This window comes from Callorhinus ursinus, unplaced genomic scaffold (genome assembly GCF_003265705.2).
Source record: "Callorhinus ursinus isolate GAN/ISIS: 27379988/994484 unplaced genomic scaffold, GSC_fseal_2.0 scaffold13, whole genome shotgun sequence".
NCBI lineage: Eukaryota > Metazoa > Chordata > Mammalia > Carnivora > Otariidae > Callorhinus > Callorhinus ursinus.
This window is the reverse complement of record NW_027397075.1, coordinates 13,527,502-13,549,700: the sequence shown is the minus strand read 5'-3', so window position 1 is coordinate 13,549,700 and position 22,199 is coordinate 13,527,502. Positions and strand designations below refer to the sequence as shown.

Genomic DNA, 22,199 nt, shown 5'->3' with positions numbered 1-22,199 from the left:
AAATGGAGGTTAACAGTCAGGAATGTAAGGGTTGATGGAATTAAGGTAAAAGTACGAGAACTGGTATGTTGGAACAGGTTTTACGTGAGATGGTTGAGTCTCTTAAGCCAGACTGTACTTTGGGGATGGGCATTGTGCCTGCCTGGGGAATGTTTCCTCTACTATTGTAAAGCCCAAGGCAGCGAGCCGTGTAAACTTGCAGAGCCAACGCAGTAGGGCAGGGAGGGACCGAGTCTCTGTGCTCTGGCCCTTGTGTAGACGGTGTGAGCGCCCCCCAGCGACGACCACTGGGACTTTCGACTAGAGAATCTTCCATTTGACGGGCATTGACCACCGTGCTCCCAGACATAAACTGAAGTTACCCTGGCGAGGGAAGGACTTAAAATGATCTTGGCACCTGTTATGCTCGTGTTGTCTTGGGTAATGTCAGAGAAACGCTCTCGTGGGGACGGCAGTGCCCAGAAGCATGCCCTGATAAAATGAAAAATGGTTTATACAGGACTGTGCTGCCTGGGGAATGCAAGGAGACACCTCTGAGCACCGAGCCTCTTTCCCAGGGCTGGCTCTGGAACTGCATAAGATGCCGCTGGATTCTGTTGTGCCTTGCACGGTGCCCTGTAAACAGCTTCCCACTGACCAACAAAGAGCTGCTGGCTCTCTGTGGATGGCCGTGCTGAAGGGAACGGGCAACATCCTGTTCGGAAGGCCACCACTCTGATCAAAGAAGGTACACACAAGTAAGTCCGGTGGGCTGAATTGCGAGCTGTTTTTCCAGCTGTGAGGGAAGAAATGAACAGGGGTAAAAACCCTGATGTTTTGGTTTCTACTGACTCGCAGGCAGGAGGACAGCGGCAACCCAGCCTACTACAGAGGTGCCCATATGAGGCTCTGTCTCGTGGAAATCGCTGTGGGACTTTGCAGGGTGCATTAAAGAAAGTAGGGCATGTTGAAGCTGGTCAGAAGAACCCCCTTCCAGGTTTGGAAGGTGACTGGACTCAACAAGCAGATATCCCCATGAGCTCACCTAACAAGTCCACGAAATGAGTGGACGTGGGGGCACCGATGGCCGAATGGATACATTCCTCTTGTGGCCTCAGGCGCACAAGGCCAGTAGGAGCTGTTTTGTCTGCCAGTCAAAGAGACAGGCTGCAGGTGGCCATGTGGCAGATTCCCCGGTGGAAAGGTCCTGAACGTGCTGGCGCGTCCCGGTGACGCCAGTCATCCTGAAGGCTGCAGGTGGGTCCCGATAGGAAGAGACGCCGACTCTGGGCTGGGCTTTGCTGACTGAGCCAGAGGTGGATGCAAATGCTCAGAGAGCCATAAAATAATGAGAACAGAGAAGAGGCCACAGCCAACCATTTCTTCAGACCAAGGACCACCGTTTACAGCCCGTAAAGTCCAACAGTGGGCAGAGAGAGATCCTCCTCAGAAACTAGTTTGGTAGAGAATTGGAAGAGATGATTAAAATGTTGGTTGTCTAAGATGGGATGGGGTGGTATAAAGTTTGGAAGCGCAGGCTTACAGCCCTCACAAGTGTGTGCTCACACTCACTGTGAACACGAGTGGGGTAAAGGAGCGTCCTCTCTGCTTTTCCGGCGGATCTGGGGAAGAAGGTGTGCAGAAGGTGCCAGTATCCCCACATCACCTCATCTGCTTTTGTCCCTACCTGATGCAGTGGTCATACGACCAGTGTCTGACTCAGCGAGGGCTCCGGAACAAGAAACTACAACTGCATTTTAAACCTTGTGTCAGAATTCCTACGGGCCTGACGGGGCGGGATGTGCCATCACCCCATCTGACAGAATTGGTGTTAACAGTAAAAGCAGCCATCTTGGCTGGTGGTAAACATAGCCCCCTAGTTCTGCAGCTGCACCCCTGTAACCTGACTTACCCTATGTGGACGGCAGTGGGCTGAGGGCAAGCACTTGCTAGACTGGTGCTCCTGCCCGCGATCTAGGCCAGCGCAGTGGCAGAACCCCAGGTCCCTTCCAGAGGCCAGGGAGTTTGGGTACAAATGGAGAAAAGGAAGAATAGTAGCTACAGGGAAAGTAATGCATAAATGAGCTATGTCATAAGGGAAATCCAATATTCCATGAATACCTCCAAGAGAGTATTCATCAGAGCAAGAGAGTTAGCTCGATTGTACGGGACGTCCAAAAGGGTGAAGCCATACATGTGCCGAGGCCACTCCTGCTTTTGCACCCTGACAAGATGGAGGAGAAGCCTGCAAACCCAAGTGGCCTCACCCTGAGAGACATGTTCATGCAATAGGATGAGGGACTGGAATGATTACTAAGGACTGAGTGGGATACTGGTAACGAGCAGTACCTGAGTTGTATATCATTTTGCTGCAAGGGGTCCCGTGGCCAGAGACCAGGTGTGTGTGTGTGTGTGTGTGTGTGTGTGTGTCTGTGTGTGTCTGTGTGTGTGTGTCTGTGTGAAATAATAGAAGAAAATATATATATTGGGCCTTAGCCCCTGGGTCCTGGCACAGAGCTCCTAAAGCTCTTGTAATTTCCTAAGCACTAGGAGCATCTTTTGTTCTAACATTTGCTCTTTGACTCCAGTTCCTGACACTGGGCTCCTAAATCCCTTGGAATCTCCTGGGTGATGGGAGTGTATTTTGTTCTAACAAGGTGACTCTTGGTGAGCTCCTGGAGAGCTCCTGGACAGAGGCTAAAAGACCAACCCGTGATTAGAAGCTTGGAATTTGCAGCCCCCTCTCCCATCACCCGGGGAGGGGATAGGGACCAGAGACTGAGTTATTAGTTGATCATGGTCATGTGATGAGCCTCCAGAAAACTCCCCAAAGTTTGGGGTTTGGAGATCTTCGGGGTTGGTAACATCTCCATGCTGGAGGGTGGCACGCCCAGCTCCACAGGAATGGGCGCCCCTGTTCTCAAGACCCTCCCGGACCTTACTTGATGTATCTCTTTATCTGGCTGTTTATCTGTATCCTTTGTTATATCCTTCACTGCATAATAAACTGGTAAACTTGTTTCTCCGAGTTCTGTGAGCTGTTCTAGCATATAATGGAATGAGGGGAGAGGGGCTCACAGGAACCTCCAATTTGTAGCCAAGCTGAGAAAAGTTGGGGGTAACCAAGGGACCTACTACTAGTGATTGGCATCTGAAGTGGGGGGGGCGGGGGAGAAGAGGGACTGAGCCCTTACCCTGTGGGGTCTGTGGTACCTCCAGTGAGTGCCAGAATCTAACTGAGAGGCAGGAAACTCAGCTGGTGTCCCAAATAATACTTTGATCTGGGGAAAACCCAACACGCTTCTGGTGTCAGAAGCCTCGTGAGTGCGGTTTGAGAGTAAAGGAGAAGCTGGGAAGGCAGAGTGCAGGTTTGTATGACACGTGGGGCTTATCATGGACGCCCTGTGTTCTCACCCCTCCTCCCCACCTGCTGTAGTGAAGTCCTAATGCCCAGGACCTCAGCCTGGGACTGCTTTTACAGGCAGGGCCTTTCCAGAGGCAGTGAAGGCAAAACGAGCCCGTGAGGGTGGCCTGACTGTGCCCTTACTGTTAGAGATGTGGGTGCCCAGAGGCAGCAGGGGTGCCGGGCACAGGGGAAAGACCAGGTGAGGACGAGCCAGGGGCAGCCACCTGCAAACCCAGGGGAGGAATTGAAATGGCAGGAAAAACCAACCTTGCCGGCACCTGGATCTTGGACTTCCAGCCTCCAGAAATAAATTTCTGTTGTTCCCGGCGCCCAGTCCGTGGTATTTTGTTAGCGCAGCTGGCTTGGACGCATACAGGATTTCAGTGTTTTAGTTTGTATCTCCAGCTCGCTAATCCTGCTCATTATTTATTTTATCTAAAACGCAGGGGGCCCCATCGCTGCCCTGCTGCAGAGACAGAACTGTTGGACTCGCACGCACTTCTCCCCTCGCCGGAAAGCCCCCCCCCCCCGCCCCATTCCTCCCGGTCCTTCTCCTGCCGCACGGCCTCCCAGCCCTGGGCTTCCCCCGCAGGGGTGAGGCGTGGCTCTGCGGGTCCCCAAGTCTCTGCCGCCGGATCCGCTCCGGTTCACCCCCCTCCTCCGTCCTGCGCATCCGGCCCCGGGCCGCTCCAGCCTCTGCGCATCTGGCACCGGATCCTACACGTCTAGCACCTGCGGGAGGGGGTGCGGTCTCACGGCGGCCGGGACCCCGGCCTGCGGATGCAGAGACCCGCGCGGCCCACGGGGCTCGGGGAATGAAGGCGGGGAGCCCGGGCGGCGGCACCGCGCACACCCGGGCGCCAGCAGAGCCGGGCGGGGAGGCGGCCCCGGACCCCGCGGCGAAGGGAAGCGTCCCAGCCTCCGGCTGCCGGCCGCGGGGTCCCCGGGAAGGGCGGCGGGGGGAGGGGCGCCCCGGAGCCTCCCCTCACCCGCCCCGCTGCGCGCGGTGGAGAAAGCAGAAACGAGCCGTGCCGCGGAGAGTCCCAGCGGAGCCGGGTTCTGGGAAGAGAAACTTGCGGGCGCGGCGGGGACATCGGAGGCGGGGACGCTCGGCAGGGGTTCCTCGCCGCCCCCCACCGGCGCCGCCCGCGCTCTCCGAAGCCGGCTCCCCCCTGCTCGCGGGGTGTCCGAAGGCTGGGCCATTGGCCTCCTCGGCTGCGGCAGCCCTGCCCCGCCCGGAGGGAGGGGCCGCCCGCGCCGCGCGGGGTCCGATGGGGCCGGCCCGGGACCCAGAGGCCGCCGCCGCGCACCCGGAGCCTGCACCTCCGCCCCCTCCCGGGCCTTCTCAACCCTCCCGGGCCCCGCAGCGACCCCGGCCCACCTGGGCCCTCCGCTGGACGTCTCCGGGTCCCCCGCGTGGTGCCTCCCAGGGTCCCGGACCCGCAGCGCGGCCCCCGGTGCCCCCGCCCACCCCTCCTAGCTCGCGCAGGGTTACCCGAGCCTCTCCGGGTCCCGGACCCCCTCCCCCAGGTCCCCAGAGCGGCCGTGGGCAGGTCCCCTCGAGCCCCGCGGGCATGCTCCGGCTCCTGGCGCTGCTGCTCCCGCTGCTGCCGCCGCCCGCGCGCGCCCGGGAGCCCTCCGCGCACGACGTGAGCCTGGGACTGGTGAGAGCCGGGGTCTGGGGGCTCCTGGGATCTGCGGGGTGGGGTGGGGTCCGGACCGGGCTGGGAACTGACTCAACTGTCCAAAGAGTGACTGGGGATGGGGTCTGGGGACCCAGATTCTTGGACCCATCAGGTTTGGGGCTTTGACTTGAAGATCTGTTGAGGGGTAGGGGTGGGGAGGTGGAGGACAGAACCTCCACCTCCCCACCCCTACCCCTGTGAATGTGAATGTGTTGGGTCCGGACACAACCCAGGGCTGGAGAGCCCGCACTTTGAGACGGACAGCAGGCAGTCACCGGGGCTGGGCCCCCTGGGCTCCGGATGCCTGGATGCCGGGAGAGAGGTGGGGCTTCCAGGATGGTGGTGGGAAGGGGGTGTCTCTCCCACTCATCCGCTTCCCCTGTTCCCTCCTATGGTCTAGGACTGGCTGACCCGCTATGGCTATCTGCCACCCCCCCACCCTGCCCAAGCCCAGCTGCAGAGCCCTGAAAAGCTGAGGGATGCTATCAAGGTCATGCAGAGGTTTGCCGGGCTGCCTGAGACAGGCCTCCTGGGTAGGTAGACCCCCTCACACCCCTCCCTAGCCCTGCCTCTGCACCCAGCCTGACCATTGGCCAGCAGTATCTAAACCTCAGCATGCACCTGAATCACAGGAGCTATGAAATGCTGGTCTTGGGGCCAAACCCACGATATTCTCAGGCATTCCTTTTCCAGTAAATATTTACTAAGAATCTCTTACGTGTAAGGCCATTTCAGGCTCTGCTGGTGCAGTGAGGAACAAAGCAGAAAAGGTCCCTGCTCTCATGGGACATGCACACAGATCGGGAACAAAAATATGCAAGATAATTTCAGATAGTGATTCGTGTTTTGAAGAAAATAAAATGCTGGTCAGGGCAGATCCCTCTGAAAGGTGTCAGGGGGTGAGAGGAGCTCAAATGACACAAAGAACTCATAGGACACAAATAGAAGCAGCCAGCCATGGGAAGATGTGGGAGAAGTGTCCCAGGGAAATGCAAAGGCCCTGTTGTAGGCACAAACTGGTGTGTCTGTAATGAGAGAAGGATTGAAAAGTTAAGCAAGAACCTGATTGGGAATGGGTGGGGGGCGATGTTTGAAAGGTGGGTTTGATTACAAGCATGATAAACCACTGGAGGGTTTGAAGGAGGGAGGCAATTGGATTGGATTTACAGTTCTAAGCTTCTTCTGCTTGCTGATGGAGAATGGAGGGTGGAAATGGAGACCAGGAAGGAGGCAGTTGAATCGAGGGTACATATTTTGGAGGTAGAGCTGAGAGGCTCATCTGTCAGGTAAAATGAGGAAGAAGAGAGAACTGGGGGGATGCTGGCTAGCTGCAGGGGAGGTAGGACCTTTCTCTGTCCTGTCCACTGCCAAGTAGCGTCTAGCATCTGTATGTGCCCCATTACTCTTTGTCGCCTCAACCAATGAGGTGAGGTTTGACCTTCATTTGAGGATGAGGGGACAGCTGGGAAGGGAGCTGAACTAGGGAAGGGGACTCCAGGCAGATCTAACCTGGGAGACCGGAGGCCCAGCCAGCCTGGGGGCTTTGGACTTTAGGATGCGGTGAGGACTAGGGACCTAGGGCGTGAGGTATGGGCAAGCAACCTCCCAGGGGGCTCCGGCCTCAGAGAGGAATCTGCACTGCACTCCCGTGGCTCCCTTCTCCAGAGTCCAAGCACCAAGGCTCAGGGAAGCAGGACCCCCAGATCCCAGAGCTGAGCATCACATGGAGGCAGCCAGTCCATCCAGGGCCCGGTGAAGAGGGGAACACTGCCCTGAAGAGCAGGGTCCTAATTTGATCTGAGCGGGCTACCTGAACTGGCTAGCCTATGTTCAAATCCAAGCTGCGAGGCCTTCTTGGGCAAGTTGTTTAACGTCTCTGAGCCTCAGTGTGTCCGTGTAGGTTAGCCAGTACCATGATTACAGCAGGTTGTCCTACGGCTGATCCCCTTCCCCCACCCCCTCTCCCCCAGACCCAGTGACGATGGCCACCATGCAGAGGCCCCGCTGCTCCCTGCCCGATGTGCTGGGGGCGGCAGAGCTGGTCAGGCGCCGCCGCCGCCGCCGGTATGCTCTGAGTGGCAGCATGTGGAAGAAGCGAACCCTGACGTGGAGGTAGGTCCTGGTGCGCACCCCACCCTGGCCTGCCTGCTGGGCCCCGTGTGGAACAGCTGCCTTCTGTCTCCCCAGGGTACGCTCCTTCCCCCAGAGCTCAGCACTGACCCAGGAGACGGTGCGGACCCTCATGCACCATGCGCTGACCACCTGGGGCATTGAGTCAGGCCTCAAATTCCAGGAGCTGGTTTCTCAGGACCCAACAGAGCCCGACATCCTCATCGACTTTGCCCGGGCATACCACCAGGACAGTTACCCCTTCGACGGGCAGGGAGGTACCCTAGCCCATGCCTTCTTCCCCGGGGAACACCCTATCTCTGGGGACACTCACTTTGATGACGAGGAGACATGGACTTATGGATCAAAAGGTACAATCTCCCTATTCTGAGAGGTCCCTTCCCCAGGTCTGTCTGTCCTTAAGAATTCGGTTTGAATCACATGTATCAATGGGGGCTGTATCAGTTGGGCTTCTCCAGAGAAACAGAACCAGTGGTGTGCGTGTGTGCATGTGTGTGTGTGTGTGTGCAAAGTGATTTATTTAAGGAATTGGCTCACAGGATTGTGGAGGCTGGCAAACCCAAAATCTATAGGACAGGCCCGCAGACTGGAAATTCAAGTGAGAGTTGATGCTGCAGTCCTGAGTCTGATATCTGCATAGCAAGCGAGGTGGCTGGGAACCAGGCATGATTTCTATGTTGCAATCTTGAGGCAGAATTCCTTTCTCTCTGGGAAGGTTTTGTTCTCCAGGCCTTCAACTGATTAGACAAGGCCCACCCACCATGGGGCATGATCTGCTTTACTTACAGTCAGTTGATTGTAGATGTTAATTACGTCTACAAAATAACCTACACAACAACATCTAGACTGGTGTTTGACTAAACAACTGGGCACCATAGTCTGACTAAGTTGACACAGAACATTACCCATCACCGAGGTCTCTCAGGCGTCCAGCTCCGAGCTGCGGACTAAAAGAAGTGAAAACAGCCCCTTGCAGCAGCTGAGTCAGAAGAGTAACCGGCAGTTGCCACACATGGTGACACAACTTGAGGGAATCCTAGCAGAGGAAGTCCTCCAGCCTGTGGTGCTCAGAGGCTACCCAAAGCCTTTGACTGACGGGGCTTCCTAGAAGTGGTGACTTTATTCATCCCACATGCGTGTACTGAGGGCCAACTAGCACACAAGATCCTGTTGTCCTGGGGCATGTGGGGCTGTGGGGAGGATGCAGAGAAAAGCACAAGCTGGCGAGCTAGCTGAGTCCAGGGTCGTCAGGGCTAGGAGCACAGGGGGACATGTGGGGCTGGAAGGCCGAAATACGGTGCCGGGAGGGGGAGTGTGTGTCTCATCACAAGAGGGCCTTGGAAGCACGGGGACAGAGTGGGGGGGGGGGGTGGGGGGAAGGGAACGGGAGCCGTGGAAGGTCTTGCATTCTGGAGGGTCCGGGAAAGGGATGGTGCTGGGTGATGTGGGTCAGAGGACAGTTGAGTCAGGATGGGCAAGATTGGGATCTAACCAGACCCTGGGGACAGAGGGGATGTGGAGGAAGGGGTGATGGCTAGGTTTCTGACTCAGGGGCCCCTGGAGGAGGAAGAGCAGGCTCTCGGAAGGCAGAGGGGAGTTCAGGTTGGCTGCGTGTTTGCAGCGCTTGGCTGTTCAGTGTGGGCGGTGCGTTCGTGGTCGAGTGTGTCACTCTAGAACTGGGACTTCTCTGACTTAGGTCAGGTTCCCCATAAGTAGAGCTGGAGATGAAAGTTCTTGGGCAAGCAGTTTCTCAGGGTATGTTCGTAGGGCAAAGGGAAACAAGAGCGAGCTGGGGAAAGAAGCTTAGTCAGGGTACGGTCTCAGCTGAGAGGAGCCTGACCCACACGGCTAGTCCTGCCTGGAGGCAAGGGGTCCAGCTCTTCTAGTCACTCAGCAATCGGCCGTTGGCTGTGAGCCACGGCAGGGAGGCTGGCCAGGAGGGAGAGCCGTTTTCTGGGGAAGGGGGCAGCCAGGGATGAGCACACAGGCTCTGACTTGGGCGAGGTGCCCACAGCATCCACAGAAGCGAGGCTGTGTAACGCAGCATTTGAGCACGCCGGCTTGCAGTGGAACTCCAGTCAGGGCTCCTCCACTTGCCACGCCGTGCTTAGTTTCATCATCTGAGAAATGGGGATTATAATAGTACCTGCTGGCAGGTGGGCTTGTAATGCACCTACAGCGGTCGGCACAGGGCCCACACGCAGTAGCACTCTGCTCTCTGCAGAGTGGCCTGGTGGCACACGGGGGATGGTAAGGTTCTAGGAGGAGAGTGTAGAACGTGAAGGTCAAGCACAGAGCTGTGGAGAGCCCCACAGTTGAGGGGAGGGTAGAAGGAGAGGAGGAACCAAAGGAAATGGAGGAAGAACAGGCCCACAGGTGACCAGGAGCAAGGGTGACGAGGGGAACAGGGAGCAGTGGGCAGGGCAGCAAGCCAGGCCAGTAAGTTACAGGGGCCTGGATGTGATCACCTGAGGACAAAGTGACCTTGGTGCCTACAGACTTCGCGGGTGGGGGAGGAGTCCTGACCACAGTGAGGTTAGGCATGAGAGGGGCCAAGGAAGTGAAGACTGAGTTTAGATCACTGACCACAGAACTTGCTAGGGAAGGAGAGGGGTGTGGATGGGGGCAGATAGGTACTGGGGTGGCTTAGGATGAGGGAGTGTTGAGCACTTGGTGATGCTGGATGAGCCAACAGAAAGAGTTGGGGGATGGATGAATGGATTCATGCATGGATAGATGGATGGATGGATGGATGGACGGATGGATGAATGGACAGATGGATGCATGCATGAATGGAAGGATGGATGGATGGATAGACACGTGGGTGCAGGGATGCAGGGATGGATGGGGGGGTGGGGCATTGTCCTTGTCCTTGAGGAGGTAAGGGAAGCAGGGTCCTTGCACAGGGCAGGGCAGGAGGCAGGAGGCGAGCATGGGGGAGGCGGAGGTATCTGCCCAGGCACACAGGAAGTTACAGATTGCATCGGATGGTCTGTCTTGATGAAATAGGAAATACATTTGTCAGCATTTGTCACCTAAGAGTTGGAGGCCAGAGCTGGGGAGCAGCTTGAGGGGCTGTGGGCCTGGCATTGAGGCTAGTGGAGAGCGCAGAGGAGCTGTCTGATGAGATCTAGAGCAGAGCTGAGAGGAGGTGTCGGGGACCCCCGAAGACTGGCCACCGGGAATCTCATGGGCTGGGGCTGGGGCTGCAGTTGTGTGTCTTCCCCCAGCTGCAGAGCGTGAGAAGTGTGCAAGGAAGGGTGTGGCCAAAGGAGAGGCAAAGCAGGGGGAGGAGGGGTGAGGGATGAAGGAGATCTACTTGACGTAGACACCCAGCTTCCTCCAGTTTCTCAGAAAAAGGCCTCAGGGCAATAAGAAAACCCACAGGCAACGACCAAATCCATCAATACGAACACAGTTTGACCAAGACCATCTGAAGTCGCTGCTGAAAGACAGGACAATACGGCCAGAGTACTTGGCTGTACTGTCATTTGACTTGACCTCCCTGTGCCTCAGTTTCCCATCTGTCAAATGAGGACAGAAGAAAGAGGTTTTGTGAGAGGAGAATGAGAGCAAGTACTTGCTACTCTTCTTAAGACTCACCCATGCATGTCTTTCTTCACTTTCATCCAACAGACCTTAGGGGCTGGGAGAAATTTGCTTTTCGGATCACCAGGCCCCTTCCAGTAAACCCACTTTCAACAGTGCTGGCCTGAGTTAGAGATTTCCAGGCAGTAGATCAACATCCGTGGAAACTGTGCTTCCTTGGGCAGCTGCTCGCCTCTCTGGCTGTCTTGCAGTCTTGCTTTCTTGGCCTCTCAGCGGCTGAAGTAGGAGCTAGCAGGTGGATCGATGAGGAGCTGGGACTTGGCCAGCAACTGGGAGTGTGAAGAGGCTCACTCCTGGCACCCGGGCTGGTCCCCAAGGAAGAGGCTGTGGTCAGAGAGGCTGGGAACGAGGCTGGCCGCCAGGGCCAGCAGACTGGTCTGAGTGTCTGCCCGAGGAGATGGATGAAGCTGCAGAGGCAGGGAGGCAGCCCAGGACCTGAGGGAGGCAGGGGAGGGGTGGAGGCTGTGGGAAGGGGGAGATGGGGGAGGGTGACAGAGGACTGAGGGGATGGGGGCACTGGCGGGGTGCACATGGGAGGAGGGGGAGCACCATGGGGGTGGGAGCGGGGTGAAGGTCTTGGGAACGGAGGCCAAGGAGACCGTGGGTGGGGAGTTCTGACCACAGACTGGAGAGGGACTGGGGCTTCCTCGAGAGAAATGCATGCACCCCCAGGTTCCTGCTTCCCCCCAGGGTGTTTCTGCATGCACAGGCTTCCTTGCCTGGGGGCCGGCGCTGCATCCGAAAGGTCGCCCCTTCGTCTGTCCAGACTGTCTCCTCCTACCCCTTCCCTTACGTCTTCTGTGGGTCTCTTCAGCCCCGTACCCGAGTTCCCAGAACTGCCAGACAAGGCTACTCAAAAACATCTACCAAATAAGTAAATGCACACAAGAAGGACAGAATGGCTCACAGAAGGGTCTGGAGATAGCCACCTTTGGAGGGTCTCCTGGTTGTTCCTGTCTGCCGGCGGGTCCCACTCCGGCGGCTTCCTGGCTGCCTTTGTTCCCGGTGTGGCGGAGGAGCACAGCTCTAGCCCAATTTCCCTCCTTCCCCAGATGGTGAGGGGACTGACCTGTTTGCTGTGGCTGTCCATGAGTTTGGCCATGCCCTGGGCCTGGGCCATTCCTCAGCACCCAACTCAATTATGAGGCCCTTTTACCAGGGCCCGGTGGGCGACCCCCACAAGTACCGCCTGTCCCAGGATGACCGCGAAGGCCTGCAGCAGCTCTACGGTACAGGGGCTGGGGAGGGGCGGCTTGCCCTGTGGTCTCTGCTGCAGTGGGGGCTGGGAACTCACGCCTCTCTGACTCTCTCGTCACAGGGAAGGTGCCCCAAACCCCATATGATGAGCCCACAAGGAAACCCCTGGCTCCTCCTCCCCCGCCCCCTGCCCTGCCCCCGGACAGGTGAGTCCCTCTGCAGCTGTATGACCTGGGGTGAAGTCCCTAACCTCAGTGTGGTCAGTGGTGAGATGGGCACGGTGAAAGTCCCTACCTCATAGGACTGTCCTAACAGTTAAGCAAAGAGACCAGGAACCTCAGTCTCTCTCTGCTCACCTCTCCTTTCCTTCGTAGCCCCTCTCTTCCCATCCCTGACCGATGTGATGGCAATTTTGACGCTATCGCTAACATCCGTGGTGAAATCTTCTTCTTCAAAGGTGAGTCACTCCAGACCTCCCCTGACCCCATAGAGTTGGCTTCCTACCCCCTTAGGATGACCCACCACGCCTGTGGGGGTTCCCGGGATGCAGGACTTTCAGTGCTAAAACCACAAGGCAAAGCCTGGGAGAGCTGCTCACCCCAGAGCCACTGCACCCTTAAAACCCAGACGGACTTGCTCCGCCGGCCGGGGGAGACAGCCAGCACGGTCTCCCAGCCACGCGCTCTGAGGGAGAAGACCTCTGGCCATCTCCTGCCCCCACGCCCGCCCCTTGTTCCGACACAGGCCCCTGGTTCTGGCGCCTGCAGCCCTCGGGACAGCTGGTGTCCCCCCGGCCCGCCCGGCTCCACCGCTTCTGGGAGGGGCTGCCCGCCCAGGTCAAGGTCATCCAGGCCGCCTACGCCCGGCCCCGGGACGGTCGCATCCTCCTCTTCAGCGGTGAGTGAGAGCGCCGGGGCGCAGCTGGGCCCGCGCGGGGGGACGCACCTGCTCACCTGCCGGCTCCCCTGCAGGCCCGCAGTTCTGGGTGTTCCAGGACCGGCAGCTGGAGGGCGCCCCGCGGCCGCTCACGGAGTTGGGGCTGCCGGCGGGAGAGGAGGTGGACGCAGTGTTCTCGTGGCCGCTGAACGGGAAGACCTACCTGATCCGGGGCCAGCGCTACTGGCGCTATGACGAGGCGGGGGCGCGCCCGGACCCCGGCTACCCCCGCGACCTGAGTCTTTGGGAAGGGGCGCCTCACGCCCCGGACGATGTCACCGTCAGCAACACAGGTGGGAGAGGGGGCGGGGGGTGGGGGCTGGAGGCCCCGGGGACGGGGGAGAGGGGCCATCCTGGGGGTTTCGGGGAGCCCGCGGGAGGGGCAGCCTGGACCGGCCCCCGAAGTGTCTCCTCCCACCCCCGCAGGTGACACCTACTTCTTCAAGGGCGCCCACTACTGGCGCTTCCCCAAGGGCAGCGTCAAGGCCGAGCCCGAGGCCCCCCAACCCATGGGCCCCAAGTGGCTGGACTGCCCGGCCCACAGCGCTGTCCCACGCTTCCCCAGGCCCCCCAAAGCGACCCTGGAACCCGGGACCTGCGATTGTTCGTGCGAGATCAATCACGCCTCAGGGCGGCCGTCGCTGTCCTTCCTGCTGTCCCTTCTGGCCGTGCTGGTGGGGGGTGTCGCCTCCCGTTAAGGGGGACGGGTCTCCCACCGCGGGTTTTGGTGTGTGTGTTTTGGGGGGGGGGTCGTCCTGAGTCACCGCGGAGGCGCATCCGCTGTTCCCAGGGGTAGGACTCTGCGGGGACGCAGCTGGGAGCATGTGGGTGGAGCTAAGCCTTGGGGACCGGGGACAAATGGCTGGCGCTTAGGCTGGACCGGTCCTGTGCTCAGCGTCGCCACCCCCGCCTGCCCCCGCGCGGATGCGGCGGCGCTTTTCTTCCGCAGGACGCTCCTTTTCCCGGAAAAGCTGGTGTTTCTTGGAGCACAGCGGCCGACTGCAGCCCTGCCCCCGCCTGGCAACAGCGGCTCCCAGTAGCAGCTCTGGGCTGTTCCGACTTTAGAGGAATGGCCCGACTGGGGAACTGAACCCCAGCCTCTATCTCCACCCGCTGCTCCGAGTTTCCCAGGACTGTCCCACCCTGTCCCATTTCCAAGACATCCTCAATGCCACAGGGATGGGGACCCCAGACCCAGCCCCGAAACTACCCCCGAGCACCCGTGGGTGTGTCCCACGTCTTGGGTGACATCAGTGGCCACCCAGACGACCCTCCACAACCTAAGCCCCGTGAACCTACTTTCTGGTACCACTCTGGACCCAGTACTGTGTGGGTTCAACAGAACACCTTCCTATCCCTACAAGTCCCCTCAGTGCCTCCACACTGGAGGGCCTGCCGCTTCCCTCAAGGAGAGCTCCTGGACTCTCCTCAGCTCCATGCGGTGGGAAGACCCTGGACTCAGCCACGCTTCCTCAGCACCCCTGGGTGATGAGTGGGTGGGCCACCTCATTCACCCACCCCACTCCCCGCTCCCCGCAGAATGCAGGATCTAAATCAGTGCCTCTGGAACTATACTTCTGGAATATTCCACATTAGAATCACCTAGGGAACTTAAAAATGCAGACCTCACGCCCTCACCCTGAATGCAAGAGTCTGCATCTGAGTAAGCTTGAGGAGTGGGCATGGGAGCTGGGACAGCAGCTGTCCACCCCATCTTGTGGCTTTCCTGTGTCTCTGCCATGTTCTTCCTCCTAGGGGCCAACCTCTTCACGTTCTCGGTGGAGTCAAGTTGATGGCCCCGGTCTATGGGTGGAGCCACTTAGGGACCATTTCTTGGGTTGCCATCCAGCCCACAGGGCTGCCTGGGGCGGGGGCCGCGGGCGAAGTCCCAGCATTGCTGGGAGGTTGCCTGCCATCAGTGGGTCACAACAAGCTGACCAGCAGGAGGGCAACAACAAGAGGTCTTCAACCAGTCCGTGACTGGGAATCCTAAGCTGCCAGAAAACCAGAAATCTGGGCCTCTGTCAGGATCCTTTCAAAATACGTGGAGGAGGAAACTTGTATTTTAAAAGCTTATGAGCCCCATGCAGGAGGACGAGGAAAATGATTGGAGAGAAAGCCCTTCATTGCTTCTGTGCACAGACGGACCTGGGGTGAGTTTGGCTGCAGGAACTTGATAGACCTGAATCGCTCTGTTTTGTAGAAGAACTTGGGGTTCAGAGTTGTTGGGCAGTGGGGTGGCAGGTGGAGAGAGAGAATGAGTGGGAGAAGGAAGCAGAGAAAGGAACCCAAAAGTTGGCTAGGGGAGCTCAGAGGAGGAGTGTCCAAGGTGAAATCTGTGGCTACTATCATGCTCTTTGGAAACTTCTCCAGCCTTTAAAAATATATTAAGTATACTATGGAAAAAGACCATGTCAAATTGATTAATTTTATTTTTAAAATGGTATGCTCCCATAATCAAAATGTAAAACATTTGTGCTTCAAAGGACACCCTAAAAATGAAAAGACCACCCACAAAATGGGAGAGTACATTTGCAAAGGACATATCTGATAAGAGACTTGTATCCAGAATATACAAAATACTCTTACAATTTCATAACAAGAAGATAAATAAACCAGTTTAAAAACGGGTGAAGGATCAGACTAGACACTCCTCCAAGGAAGATATAGAAGTGGTCAACAAACACATGAAAAGATGCTCCACATCACTAGTCCTATGGGGAATGCAAATCAAAACCGCACCGGGATGGGATACTCTTTCACACCCACTAGGGTGGCTAGAGTCAAAACAACATCATTGTAAGTGTTGGTCTACCCAAGAGAAGGAGAAACCTATGTACAGAAACTTGCACACACATGTTCACAGCAACAGGATTCATAATAGCCAAAGGGTAGAAGCAACCCAAATACCCCATCAATAGGTGAATGGATACATAAGGTGGCATACTCATGCAGTGGAATATTATTCAGCCATAAAAAGGAATGAAGTTCTTTTCTTTTTCTTCTTTAAATATTTATTTATTTGAGAGAGAGAGAGCACATGCGGCAGAGGAAGAGGGAGAAGCAGGCTTCCCGCTGATCAGGGAGCCCGATGCGGGGCTCGATCCCAGGACCCCGGGCTTATGACCTGAGCCGAAGGCAGAGGCTTAACCAGCTGAGCCACCCAGGCGCCCCAGGAATGAAGTTCTGATTCATGTTGCCGGATGGAAACGCTGTGGATGGAAAACACTGTGCTGAGTGCAAGGAACCGGACACAAAAGGTCACATAGTGTGACCATTTCCATGTGATTCCATTTATATGAAATGTCTAGAACAGGAAAATCCAGGAACAGATCGTAGATGAGGGGTTGGCTAGGACTGGTGCAGGTGGGGTTTTGGGATTGGGGGGTTTTGGCTAAGGGGTATGGGATTTCTCTTTGAGGTGATGAAAATCATACACTTTGATGGGTGAATTGTATGTGAATTATTTCTCACTAAAACTATAAAGAAAATGATACAGTCCGCAATGAAATACAAAATGCCTGCAGATGGTGGTCTTTGTGAGCCAGTCATGGAGGGGCCAAGTGTCCCATGGGGTCAGGGAGCAAGGCGTCCCCAGATGAAGCCCAGAAGTATTACTTACAGGTGAAGCAGGAGCAGCTGTCTTCTCTCTTTCCACCTGGAATTTAAAGATGGCTCAGGGAAGCATCTGGACTCCTAGCTGTGCAAAAGGAGTTTCAGACCAATGATGGGCTCCTAGGGGTAGGGAGACACCAGCCGGGGTCTAGTTAATGCAAGTGAGACTTTCACCAAGGAAATGTGCTTTATAGTTCCGTCCTTCTGGTGGAACCCCAGGACCCCAGGTCCTCTTTGAGGGTGTTAGGGGCTGAGTTGTATCCCCCCAAACTCATATGTTGAAGTCCTAACCCCCAGCACCTCAGAATGTGACCTGATTTGGAGATGGGGTCTTTACAGAGGCAATCAAGGTAATGAGGTCATTGGATGGGCCCTAATCCAATAGGACTGCTGTCCCTATAAAAATGGGAGATTTGAGAACAGACACACATACAAGATTGACTCAGACATGAAGACGGCTGGCTGCGGGCCTGGGAGAGAGGCCCTTCCCCCAAAGCCCTCAGAAGGAACCACTGCTAACACCTTGATTTCTACTTCTGGCCCCAGAAATGGGAGAGAATACATTTCTGTGGTTTAGGCACCCCAGCGGTTGTACTTTGTTGTGCCCGCCCCCAGACACCAATACAGAGGGCAGACAGAGGCTGTGCTGAACTGGGAGGGGCTTTGGCCCCAGAGCGGGGTAAGGGGAGAGCAGGGGGTGAGCCCAGCTGTGTGAGAGGCACACCAGGACCTGGGAGCGCCCCGCCCGAACCACCACACACAGGTGCCTGAGTGTTGCAGGACCATGGCATCCCTTGGCCCCAGAAGGGCTCAGGATAGCCTGGTCAGCTGGGCCTAGGCCGACAGCAAGCCACCCTCAACCTCTCCTGAGGGCTTTACCCTGTCCCCTGGCAGACAGACATTGCCTCCAGCCACCCTTGCAGGGGCCCATGGGACCATATGTTCAGGCGCCCCGCCTGGTGGGCCCACCCTAGGGGTCTTGCGGGTCCTGCCACACTGTGGGCCAGGAGGTTCTTGGAACCTTCTCTGGACTTGGGAGCTGGGATACACACCGTTCCAAGTGACCCGGCCAGCATTCCTCGGGACTTCCCCCAACTGGATGACTTCATTTTCCAGAGCTCAGGGATAATCTCAGTCCGCTTTCCCAAGTCTGCACTTTCCCTCTGCCCCTCGCCCGTCTCAGGCTGATGAGGTTGGGGAAGAGGCCTGTTTCCAGGCTCTGGGATTCCTACCCACTCCAAGAGTGGGGCAGCCACAGCTAGACCCATGCCCAACCCCTCCCAGGCCCTTCAGTCTCCCTGTCTGTCCTCTGCTTCTGTCTCTGTGTCACACACACACACACACACACACACACACACACACACACACAGAGCCCCACATCCTGCCTTTAGGGCAGGCTGCCCCCTCCCCCAACCCCTCCCTCCCCTTCCCCCAACCCCTCCCCCCTCCCTTCTCCTCCCTCCCTCCTCCCTCCCTCCTCCCTCTTAAAAGAGCGGCTTGCTCTCTGGAGCAGAAACCTCAGCTGGGAGAATATGTGAGAAGGTGATGGCTCAGTGGAGTCCTGGGGAGGGAGCTGCAGCCAAAGGGACTTTCTGTGGGGGTGGCAGGAAGCCTGCTTCTCTGAACACTCTTCCTTACACCTGTTCCTGCCCACCAGGTCACAGCCCCTGGAGGCCTGAACAACCATGTGCTTCACCCAGGTGTTGAGAGTGAGTTGGGGGGGAGGGGAGGGGGACGGGGCGGTGGGCCCCAGATACCATTTCTGCACTGTGGGTCCCCCTTCTCCCGCCTGTGCTGGCCCGCGGACCTGCTGATCGCTCCACATGCACCTGGCTCTGTCCCATTCTCCTAGACCAGTGGGGGAGCCCCCTGAGGAAGCAGGGGTCTGAGGCAGTCAACAGGGCTCCAGTCTCATAATGAGCCTGAGCTTGCTTGGTCGAATGCTCTGCCATCTCTGTCCTGAAATTCTGAATAATTGTTGACAAACAGCCTCACATTCTGAGTCATTCACTTTATTTTTTATTTTTTTAAGATTTTATTTGTCAGAGGGAGAGAGAGACAGAGAGAGAGAGAGAGAGAGAGAGAGAGCGCGCACCGCACAAGCAGGGGAAGTGACAGGCAGAGCAGGCAGAGGGAGAAGCAGACTCCCTGCAGAGCAGGGAGCCCAGCATGGAGCTCAAGCCCAGGACCCCGGGATCATGACCTGAGCTGAAGGAGCTCAAGCCCAGGACCCCGGGATCATGACCTGAGCTGAAGGAGCTCAAGCCCAGGACCCCGGGATCATGACCTGAGCTGAAGGCAGACGCTTAACCCACTGAGCCACCCAGGAGTCCCTGAGTCATTCACTTTATAGAGCAGGTCCTTGTGGGGCCAGATTTCCTGTCTGGGGGTAAATTATGGGGGGCAGCTCTGTGTGTGTGTGTGTCTTTGCGTGTGTCAGCGGTCCTGAGGAACAGGGTGTGCTGTGGGACAAGGGGGTTGCTCTAGGAGTTAGACCCAACATGTCTGTGGGGCAGCTGGAGAGGGCCAGAGGAAGCACAAATCCCAGTAGACCCTGTGTGCCCTGGAAACCAGATGTGGCCCTAAGGTAGAGATGTGGGAGGGAGGCTCTGGTGTACCTCGCACTTCGGGTCAAGCCAAGAGTCTGGGCAGGGGAGATGGGTCTGCAGAGTCAGCAGTCAGGAAGCGTTGCTGGCCACGGGTGTCCCTGCATCTCTCTCACCACCTCAGAGAAGACTGGCCATTGCCAATCCTTCCCTTGGCCAACTGTCAGCCTGGATGGAGAGCTCAGGTATTCGGTAACACATTCAACCCTGCACTCTCCAGAGCAATGTTCCTAGGTGTGTGTGTGTGTGTGTGTGTGTGTGTGTGTGCGCGCGTGTGTGCGTGCATGTGCACGCACACGAATACAGCAAGTGGGGGGCGGGATGGCAAGGTCACACGAGCCTGAAAAAAATCACTGTTTACATCCATAGGCAGGCAGAAGTCTGACTGAGGTTTTATGACCCAAATGGTAAGATCTTCCCGATCGCTTCTTGGCCTTTTGGCTAAGATCAAGTGTAGAAGCTCTTCCCGATGCATGGTTGGGAGAGTGAGGGGTGTCTGGGTCCTGCTGTGTGGAGCTGGGAATGTCTGGCCCACCTGGGGGCGGCGGTGAGGAGGATCAGGCCTGTCTTTCCCACCGCTGCCTCTCCTCCCCTCACAGCGCCAGATGGTGGACAGTTTCTGTAACAATTCAGGCCTGACAACATCAACCAGAAGGACGAGAGCAGGTGGGTCACTGTGCCCCCCACTTGCCTGCTTTCTACAGTTTGGCTTGGGTGGGTGGTTTCACAATGATGGTGGTGATGGGGACGATGAAGATGCAGCCCCAGGTTTGCCCATTCCTTCCACTGGACAGATCCTCGCAATAGGCTAAAGTCTCAGTTCACACCTGTGTGGCAGGTGTGTGCACAGGTGGGGAATGCAGAGGCCCAGGGAGGCTTAGGAAGGTGTCCAAGTCACTGGGCATATCGATGACAGGGCAGGGATGCCGGACACCTGGTCCCCAGACCCCTGGGCTGGACCCAGCTATGGGGGCCTGGCGAGCGGAGAACAGCCTGGGGCTTAGGGATAAGACTGAGTGTGGGAGATGCTGGGAGGATTAAACAAATGATTTTTCCCCAACAGAAGCAGTTAGCAGTGCTGCAGCTGGAGGTGACTTGGGCATTGCTCCTCCTCCACACCTTAGTCCCCAGGGTGATGCTCAGCCACGTTACTGGGTCTGGGCTCCTGGCTCCCTGGTGACTCACCTGGCCCCATGGAGGTGACAGGGGACTGCAGACTACAGCAGGCAGGAGCGCCAGGCCAGTAGCCTCCGCCCCCTCTTCTCCCCAGGACAACTTCAATTAGGCCTTGCTCGAAGCTGGGGATCTGCATTATCAGAACAGCAATCAGGTGCGTGTGAGGCGCCCGCCTCGGCCCTCCTTGCTTCCCTTCCCCACGTGTTCTGTCTTGATTTTGGTGTTGCCATGTATGGACACAGCCCCGCTGAGCTGAGGAGGGGGAAGGGACGCCCCTCGAGACTGGGGAGGTGGCAACTTCCTGGCACCGGCCTCCCCCTCCCCAGCACACCCAGGCAAGAGCCCCCTTTCCACCCTCAGTGCCGCGTCCGTCCGCTGGGCCCCAAGGGCCGGGGGCCGATCGAGGCTGGTCAAGGTCCGCACCGCGTACATGGTTTATGCTGGAAGAGGGGGAGGAAGTCGGAGGGAGAAGTCCGCGCATGTGGGAAAGCGGGCAGCTTCGTCTGCAGGCTTCTGTCTCCCAGATTCTCAGAAAGGTTGGGAGGCCTCAGCCAGGGCCAGGACCTGAACGGCCCCCAACTCCGTCCCTGCAGGACTCCACTCCGTTACTTCCCGAGGTGTGGCAGGAACTGGGCTCCAGGGTCTGGAGGTCCTCTGTCCTTTCCCTGGAAGACTGGAGTCCTGAGGGCTGCTATCCCAAGGAGTCCTTTTGTAACCGAGCCCTGAGGTCCTTTCAAAGGCTGCTGGGCCGCCTCTGGCAGAAGTGGCAGGCCGCGATGGCTTGGTTGAAGAAGACCCTGGCTGCTGGCATGCAGGCCCTTTGCAAGGTGGTGGAGGCCATCTGGAGTGTGTTTAACGATTTCTGCTCCTTCATGGCACAGGTCCTCAGGAGCGCGATCCAGGCCTAGCGAAACCCCCTGACCGGTATCCTTCCCCAGGTCTGGCCCATCACTGTGACTATGGTGTCTTAATAAAAGTTGGTCGAACCCAGCGGAATGCCTGTGGTGTCAGGAGCAGGGGGCACCAGTGGTTGGGAGGGGACATGTGTCACGTGGACCCGAACTGGGGTCCACCTGACCGCTCTAAATCTGTACGTGGGACACTGGTGTCACAACTGGTCACGGACTTGTGGAGAGGACTGGAAGGCCGATGCCTTGCCTGATGCGTAGTAGAGACTCAGTAAATGGTGCTCCCAGAGCAGCAGGGAGCTCAGGCCTGAGGAGCTTTCAGCCCTCGTTTCTTTTCCTGACCCGGGTCTTCATCCTTCGCTGGGCCACAGAAGCTCCTCGGTCTTCCTTCCAAGATCAGAGGCCTTGGGGTTGGGGCATGGGAGGGGGGGCAGGATGGAGGACGGATGGGGAGGGAGGGTGTACCCCTGCCTGTGCCAGGCAGAGAGGCAGCTTGGCGGGGAGGGCAGGAGTCACGTCTCAGGCCTGTGGCCTGTGGCCTGGTGTGGGTCTGCAAATGCAGGAACTCAGGGGAGGAGGAGAAGGCCAGGGCTGGAAGGGCTCAGGTCAGCTCATCATTTTTCTTTTCTTTCTTTCTTTTTTTTTTTTTTTTAAGATTTTATTTATTTATTTGAGAGAGAGAGACAGCGAGAGAGGGAACACAAGCAGGGGGAGTGGGAGAGGGAGAAGCAGGCTTCCCCCCCCCGCGCAGGGAGCCCGATGTGGGGCTTGATCCCAGGACCCTGGGATTGTGACCTGAGCCGAAGGCAGATGCTTAACAACTGAGCCACCCAGGCGCCCCTCTTTTATTGCTGTTTTTGTTTTAAGATTGATTGATTGATTTGCGAGAGAGAGAGAGAGAGAGAGAGAGAGAGAGAGAGAGAGAGATACAGAGAGCGACTCTTTCTCAGAC

The 22,199-nt window shown here is 57.3% G+C and overlaps 1 protein-coding gene and 2 long non-coding RNA genes across 3 annotated transcripts; 2 read left to right on the top strand and 1 right to left on the bottom strand.

Moving 5' to 3' along the window:
* Positions 1–4,026: 4,026 nt before the first annotated feature.
* On the top strand, positions 4,027–15,349 carry MMP25 (matrix metallopeptidase 25). Its single transcript, XM_025877379.2, has 10 exons — positions 4,027–5,049; positions 5,471–5,603; positions 7,041–7,182; positions 7,258–7,550; positions 11,862–12,038; positions 12,128–12,212; positions 12,381–12,463; positions 12,751–12,903; positions 12,978–13,235; positions 13,369–15,349. Exons 1-10 carry the CDS (start codon positions 4,201–4,203, stop codon positions 13,638–13,640), a joined length of 2,445 nt encoding a protein of 814 aa, XP_025733164.1. The 5' UTR covers positions 4,027–4,200; the 3' UTR covers positions 13,641–15,349.
* A 619-nt stretch (positions 15,350–15,968) lies between these two features.
* LOC141373981 (uncharacterized) lies at positions 15,969–17,904 on the bottom strand. The gene is made up of 2 exons (XR_012380464.1): positions 17,610–17,904; positions 15,969–16,677 (listed from the first exon to the last, which is right to left on the bottom strand). It is a non-coding gene; the product is annotated as an uncharacterized lncRNA (long non-coding RNA).
* Positions 17,905–18,053: 149 nt separating this feature from the next.
* Positions 18,054–21,330, top strand: LOC112828327 (uncharacterized). Its single transcript, XR_012380469.1, has 3 exons — positions 18,054–18,266; positions 19,763–19,829; positions 20,227–21,330. It is a non-coding gene; the product is annotated as an uncharacterized lncRNA (long non-coding RNA).
* The last annotated feature ends 869 nt before the right edge of the window (positions 21,331–22,199 follow it).